Below are 8,050 nucleotides of genomic sequence, written 5' to 3' on the forward strand. Positions count from 1 at the left end.
ATTTAACCAGAATGATGGAACAACCCTGACTGCCCCCATTCAACTGCTCTAAGGAAATGAGTTTGCATTCAGAAAAATCCAAATATACATATTCAAGTCTTCTATGGCAAAGCTGTAAAAAACGACTGGCTTTAAAAAAAGGGAGGGGGAAAAAAGCGGGGGTGGATAGGGGTGGGAAGTAAAAGGCCTAGCTTTATGAGTTTTTAAAATGGTATTAACATTTCAAAAATTTTCAAAAAACATAAAGCTGCACAAATACACTATCCAAAATAGTAAGACAGCATCTCAAATGTCAAGCAATCTTTATTAGAGACAGAAACTTGATGCTTCTGGGAAGAAAATGAAATCCACTGATACGTACACATGAACTCGAAGTCCTACACAATTCATTACAGGAAATACTAAAGTAATAGATTTTATTTCTTTTAACATTCCAAATGAACCAAATGAGATTAGAAATTTTACAATTTCAACAGTTTTTAAGTTTTTCATTAAGAAATTAGATTCACAAATAAGCTTCCTCTACAATCCACAATAAAAATCAAGTTTAGCATTTTCAAAATTTTTATGCAACATTGATAGTCCCTTAACATTATTTCCTGCAAAATGAACGTTGAAAAAACAGCAATATTAATCTCAATCTCATCTGTACTTCAAAACCCTCCACAACTTATCCTTTTTAAATGCCTCTCTCCTCCTCCTCTGCGAACCATCAAGAAGCCCTCCAGCTCTCACAATAAGGAGCCCTCTCATTACGGCAGGGCACACACTACACTCTAATATGTGAAGTAATGAAATCCGTTAGATTTGTTTATTTCACAAATATTTATTGAGCACCTCTTATTTGTCTGGCACGGTCCCAGGCACTGGGGAAAAGAAAATTTCCTGCCCCCACTGAGCTTACATATAAGAGAAAAAAATTAAAACAATCTCAGGAAACACACATCTGCAAAAGCCACTAATCAAGCAGAGTAAGGACAGTGAGAATAAGAGGGGTGCTCTTCAGTGAAGTCTAAGGAGGTGACTTGTGAGCAAAGGCTTGAAGAACTAGACACGAAAAGCAGTGGAAACAGGGCCAACAAAGGACCTGAGATGGGAGCAAACTTGGTCAAGGGACCAGCTGGACTGTCATTTCTCTCTCCTGCTGCTGCTGCTAAGTCGCTTCAGTCGTGTCCGACTCTGTGTGACCCCATTGGCGGCAGCCCACCAGGCTCCCTCATCCCTGGGATTCTCCAGGCAAGAACACTGGAGTGGGTTGCCATTTCCTTCTCCATTTCTCTCTCCTATCTGGGGCCACAAGCCATGTTTTACTAATCGCTCTACTGTACCTGTTTCTACCAAAATATAAGTTCAAAAGGAGTTGTAAATGAATACATACGAACTGTTGGCTACTCTGCCTAATGACTGACCAAAATCACTGCATATCCAGCAGTCCCTTTTCAGTATGACTGTACAGTAGTCTGATTTTTGACTGTTCCCTCAATTGCCAAGGCAGCCCCAGGAGATGGGGCATGCCCGATTCACGGATGATTAGAGACTTGAAACAAAAACCAATCTTTAGTTACCCTATATTTTCGGAATTAAAAAAATTCCGAAAATAGGAATTTTTGTAGGTCTGACAACAGAACTAAATATGTGAAAGACTAAACTCTCCAAACCTTATTTCTTGGCAGGCCCTAATACCTATGCAATGAGAGTGTACTTTTAAATCTCTCGGTGCAGGGCTGGCGGTAAAGACACCTTGCGGATTAATTTCAACACGCCCAGCAACCCCTGCTGCATCCACTCATTTAAATCTGACCGAGAAAAACTCTGGTTTGCTCCTACACTGGAAAACGTCTATAAAGCAGTCACCTGAGAGCCTGCCCCGAACATAGTAGGATCGCTGTTAGTAATGAGATACATAAGAGGATGAAAGAACGTGGGCGGGCCCAGCGGTGCACGGGAGCGCTGTAAAGGGCTTCAGGATAAAGGAGGGTTGTCTCTTCCGGGAAGAAGAAGAGTTTAGGAACCCTCGGGGGCAAAGAAGAGGAGTAGTGGGACAGGGATCCACGCGCTGACAGCGCCGCTGGGAGGAGAGAAGGCGCGGCGGCCGCTAGGACCCGCCCGGAGAGCAAGGAGGGGCGGGGCTGGCACCGCCGAGGCGCAAGAGCAGCCGGGCTACAGCCGCGCTCCCGCGGGCACGATCCGTAATGGAGGCGCTGTGGACGCGCCGCGGGCTCAGAACACGACCGGGACTCCTTCCGAGTCCATGCTGCCCCTCCAGGGTGGGTTTCGGGCCGGGGCGCCGGGCCGAAGGTTGGCCGCGGAGCCCAGGCGGCAGAGGGGAGGCCGCACACTTACCCGGGGCCTGAGAGCGTGCGCGCGGCGCAGGCCGGGCGACGAGAAGGCAGGCACGCTGCTCCGGGCGCAGGAGGAAGGCGGAGGAAAGGGCCACTCGGAAGAACCAACCACGAGAGCAGGCCAGCATAGGCAGCGAGCTCGGTTTACGCCGAGGCCCCCGCAGCGCTCAGGCGGACTCACAGCCGCCTCGCTCGCACACGTGCGGCGCACCGACGCGCCGCTGCCTGCCGGCCCCTCCCCTCAGGGCGGAGCCTGCCCTCAGCCGCCGGCTTCGCTTTTGGCCCTGCCCACACTCCAGTACTCGTGCCTGGAAAATCCCATGGACCGAGGAGCCTGGTGGGCTGCCGTCCATGGGGTCGCTAAGAGTCGGACACGACTGAGCGACTTCACTTTCACTTCTCACTTTCATGCATTGGAGAAGGAAATGGCAACCCACTCCAGTGTTCTTGCCCGGAGAATTCCAGGGACGGCGGAGCCTGGTGGGCTGCCGTCTATGGGGTCGCACAGAGTCGGACACGACTGAAGAGACTTAGCAGCAGCAGCAGCAACCGATCAGGGGAGGCGGTCTCACCCGCTTCATCCTGCTGCTGCTTCTTGGACCTGGGGAGGCATCGCGCGCGCCATCTTTTGGCCTCGAAACCTGTGGGGGCTGGAGCTCACTGTGGTCCTTTCACTGTAGGAGCGCACAGGCTGCCGCGCTTGGACTTTGGTGGGGCTATAAACCCAGAGAGAAATTGCAGTGTCATATGGTAATTATGTCCATGGGGACCATGGGGCCGCAAAGAGTCAGACACCACTGAGCGACTGAACAACAATGGTAATTTAAAAATTTTTGACTAACCCCCATATAATTTTCCATAGCAGCACTTCAGTTCAGTTCAGTCGCTCAGTCGTGTCCGATTCTTTGCGACCCCATGGACTGCAGCATGCCAGGCTTCCCTGCCCATCACCAACTCCGGGAGCTTGCTCAAACTCATGTCCATGCAGTCAGTGATACCATCCAACCATCTGATTCTCTGTCGTCCCCTTCTCCTCCTGCCTTCAATCTTTCCCAGCATCAGGGTCTATTCCATTGAGTCAGTTCTTCACATCAGGTGGCCAAAGTATTGGAGTTTCAGCTTCAGCATCAGTCCTTCCAATGAATATTCAGGACTGATCTCCTTTAGGACGGACTGGTTTGATCTCCTTGCAGTCCAGGGGACTCTCAAGAGTCTTCTCCAACACCACAGTTCAAAAGCATCAATTCTTTGGTGTTTAGCTTTCTTGTAGACTTGTTTTCAAACCCTGGGTTTACATGTGGGAATCTGGTTAGTTCATTATAGGTAATTCATGCAGACTGGTAGTGTTCTATCCTGCCTTCCTCTTATATTATTCATCTCAGTTAAGTACTTCGGGTAATTTTCTGTCCCTAATGCATGTACAATCACATATTCTTGAACTGTGGTTAGTTCATAGGTTAATGTCCTAATGACAGCAAACTGCAAATATTTTTACCACACCCACACAGTAGAAATTCAATCTAAATTTAATTTTTCCCATACGGTTGACCTAGAACAATATGGGGATTGGGGCACCGACTCTTTGGTCATTTGCTGTTGCTCAGTCACTAAGTTGTGTCTTTGGCGCTCAGCCTTCTTTATGTTCCAACTCTCACATCAGTTCATGACTACTGGAAAAACCATAACTTTGACTATATGGACCTCTGTCACAGAAGTGATGTCTCTGCTTTTTAATATACTGTCTAGGTTGGTCATAGCTTTTCTTCCAAGGAACAAGCATCTTTTAATTTCATGGCTGCAGTCACTGTCTGTGGTGATTCTGGAATCCAAGAAAAGAAAATCTGTCACTGCTTCCACTTTCTCCTCTTCTATTTGCCATGAAGTGATGGGACCATATGCTATGATCTTCGTTTTTTGAATGCTGAGTTTCAAGCCAGCTTTTTCATTCTCCTCTTTCATTCTCATCAAGAGGCTCTTTAGTTCCTCTTCACTTTCTGCCATTACGGTGGTATCATCTGCATATCTGAGGTTGTTAATATTTCTCCCAGCAATCATGATTCCAGCTTGTTGTTCATCCAGCCCAGCATTTCACATTATATACTCTACATATAAGTTAATGAAGCAATATATAGCCTTGTCATACTCCTTTCTCAATTTTGAACCAGTCAGTTGTTCCATATCTGGTTCTAACTGTTGGCCCACATACAGGTTTCTCAGGAGACAGGTAAGTTGGTCTGGTATTGTCATCTCTTTGAGAATTTTCCAGTTTGCTGTGATCCACACAGTCAAAGGCTTTACATAGTCAATGAAGCAGAAGTAGATGTTTTTCTCTGTCTGGTGGAAAATCCAAGTATAACTTGATAGTCAGCCCTTTGTATCTGCAGTTCCACATCCATGGATTCAACTAACCGTGGATGATACAGTACTAAAGTATATATTTATTGAAAAAAATCTGAGAAGTGGACATGAGTAATTCAAACTTTTGTTGTTTGAACTGTCCTTTAAGAAGTATCTTCTCTGAAACTGTGGCCCAACTCTTTACAAACACATATGGAGGAAAGAATGTTCACATTACTTTGTATATTAACTAACTCCATGGTCAAAACTTACCCTCTTTGCAATTCAGCCTAAGCTGCCTTAGACAAGATCCAAGTAAAATATGCATTTTTACTTTTTTTGTTCTCCAAAAAGGCAGTTCTTTATTGGCTTTTATAGTTAAAATAACACGGGAATGTTCAAAACTTCTTCCCCATTCCAACTCCCTTTAATAAACATTTGACAGCTTAATGTTCTCTTTGACTTTATGTTTTTTTCTTTTCTTTTTTTTTTTACTTTACAATATTGTATTGGTTTTGCCATACATCAACATGAATCTTCCACAGGTGTACATGTGCTCCCCATCCCGAACTCCCCTCCCACCTCCCTCCCTGACTTTAAAATTATATCCTAACATGTATATTGCAGTTGAGCTATTTCAAATCCTGAAAGATGATGCTGTGAAAGTGCTGCACTCAATATGCCAGCAAATTTGGAAAACTCAGCAGTGGCCACAGGACTGGAAAAGGTCAGTTTTCATTCCAATCCCAAAGAAAGGCAATGCCAAAGAATGCTCAAACTACTGCACAATTGCATTCATCTCACACGCTAGTAAAGTAATGCTCAAAATTCTCCAAGCCAGGCTTCAGCAATACATGAACCATGAACAACTTCCAGATGTTCAAGCTGGTTTTAGAAAAGGCAGAGGAACCAGAGATCAAATTGCCAACATCCACTGGATCATAGAAAAAGCAAGAGAGTTCCAGAAAAACATCTATTTCTGCTTTATTGACTATGCCAAAGCCTTTGACTGTGTGGATCACAATAAAGTGGAAAATTCTGAAAGAGATGGGAATACTAGACCACCTGACCTGCCTCTTGAGAAACCTATATGCAGGTTAGGAAGCAACAGTTAGAACTGGACATGGAACAACAGACTGGTTCCAAATAGGAAAAGGAGTACGTCAAGGCTGTATATTGTCACCCTGCTTATTTAACTTCTATGCAGAATACATCATGAGAAACGCTGGGCTGGAAGAAGCACAAGCTGCAATCAAGACTGCTAGGAGAAATATCAATAACCTCAGATATGCAGATGACACCACCCTTATGGCAGAAAGTGAAGAGGAACTAAAAAGCCTCTTGATGAAAGTGAAAGAGGAGAGTGAAAAAGTTGGCTTAAAGCTCAACATTCAGAAAACGAAGATCATGGCATCTGGTCCCATCACTTCATGGGAAATAGATGGAGAAACAGTGGAAACAGTGTCAGACTTCATTTTTTGGGGCTCCAAAATCATTGCAGATGGTGACTGCAGCCATGAAATTAAAAGACACTTACTCCTTGGAAGAAAAGTTATGATCAACCTAGATAGCATATTGAAAAGCAGAGACATTACTTTGCCAACAAAGGTCTGTCTAGTCAAGGCTATGGTTTTTCCAATGGTCATGTATGGATGTGAGAGTTGGACTGTGAAGAAGGCTGAGTGCTGAAGAATTGATGCTTTTGAACTGTGGTGTTGGAGAAGACTCTTGAGAGTCCCTTGGACTGCAAGGAGATCCAACCAGTCCATTCTAAAGGAGATCAGTCCTGGGATTTCTTTGGAAGGAATGATGCTAAAGCTGAAACTCCAGTACTTTGGCCACCTCATGCGAAGAGTTGACCATTGGAAAAGACTCTGATGCTGGGAGGGATTGGGGGCAGGAGGAGAAGGGGATGACAGAGGATGAGATGGCTGGATGGCATCACCGACTTGATGGACGTGAGTTTGAGTGAACTCCAGGAGTTGGTGGTAGACAGGGAGGCCTGGCGTGCTGCGATTCATGGGGTCGCAAAGAGTTGGACACAACTGAGCGACTGAACTGAACTGAACATGTATATTATGTATAATATTCAGGATCCTGCTTTTACACATCAGCACTATGGATTGGGCTTCCCTGGTGGCTCAGACAGTAAAGAATCCACCTGCAATGCAGGAGACCTGGGTTCCATCCCTGGGTGGGGAATATCCCCTGAGGAGGGCATGGCAACCCACTCCAGTATTCTTGCCTGGAGAATCCTCATGAACAGAGGAGCCTGGCGGGCTGCAGTCCATGAGGCTGAGAAGAGCTGGACACACTGAATGACGAAGCACAGCACTATGGATTGCTAACTGCCTAAACACACAGTTTATCTCTTGTTTCATCCTTATTGTCTCATATTCTGCCCATCTTAGATGCCTCTTTCCATTTTCCAGATAGTAGTTAATTGTTTTTTGTGCTCCCTCAATCAATGCAAACATATCCCTTGTTGAACTTACCTGCACTCAATCTTAAATTAATATTCATGTCTATTTCCTTCACCAGACTGAGAATTCTACAGAGGCAAAAATTTGGGTTTAGAGTAATCTTTTTTCTCTTATTTTTTAAAAATTTTTATCAGAGTTATACATGAGTTAGAGTCAATTCTGCAAAAATCCTGTAAATTTTGCAATGAAACAGCAGAGACTATATTCCCACCTTACTCCTTCCCTGTTTCTTCTTCCTCAACGTCATTTCACCTTTTTCCACTGGTTATTTTAATATTTACCTTCATTTCTATGAAATGTTTACATTTCTATTTCTTGCTATGTCGTTGTTAGGCACTATCTATTGACTTCACTTAATGAAATATGAGGGTTCATCTCTTCTTCCTTCCCTTAGCTCTTCCCCAACCCCCACCACACTTCCCACCTTTTTATGTGCCCGATATCATTATATTGTACTTTAAAACAGATTTGTGTTAACTTCATTATGATTAGGCAAACATCTTGAGCAAAGTAATATACTTTGATTAATTCTATTCCCTTCACAGTTTTTGTTTTTCTTGAAGTTAATAATGGTCTTATTTTGTTTTACTATTCATCATTAAACCAAGCCCTGCCTTCTTAATGATTGTTTAAACCTCTCTCTCCAGAGAGTCTGACAGACAAGGAGTTCTATCAGTCTTATCTTTCAAAGGCATCTCTTCTGGAACCTTCTGACCTGTACCACCTACCTCAAGTGCACAGTTGTTGTTAGGGCTTCCCACTTTATTTTTCTCCTCTGCATGTTTCCCATATCACATGCACTCTTTTCCTTTGTTTAGTCCTCATTTTAATGGAGTACATACATCTCCAGTAGCTTCCTGAAGGAGAAATAAACGAAAGGGAAATTTG

The 8,050-nt window shown here is 44.3% G+C and overlaps 1 protein-coding gene across 1 annotated transcript in view; it reads right to left on the reverse strand.

Moving 5' to 3' along the window:
• PUS7 (pseudouridine synthase 7) overlaps positions 1–2,601 on the reverse strand; it is a 54,903-nt gene extending 52,302 nt beyond the window's left edge. The window contains exon 1 of the mRNA XM_006070135.4: positions 2,344–2,601. Coding sequence (XP_006070197.3) covers positions 2,344–2,470 — 127 coding nt within the window. The 5' untranslated portion in view covers positions 2,471–2,601. The remainder of the gene's footprint in view (positions 1–2,343) is intronic.
• Between the last annotated feature and the right edge of the window lie 5,449 nt (positions 2,602–8,050).

Source organism: Bubalus bubalis, chromosome 8 (genome assembly GCF_019923935.1).
Source record: "Bubalus bubalis isolate 160015118507 breed Murrah chromosome 8, NDDB_SH_1, whole genome shotgun sequence".
Taxonomy (NCBI): Eukaryota; Metazoa; Chordata; class Mammalia; order Artiodactyla; family Bovidae; genus Bubalus; species Bubalus bubalis.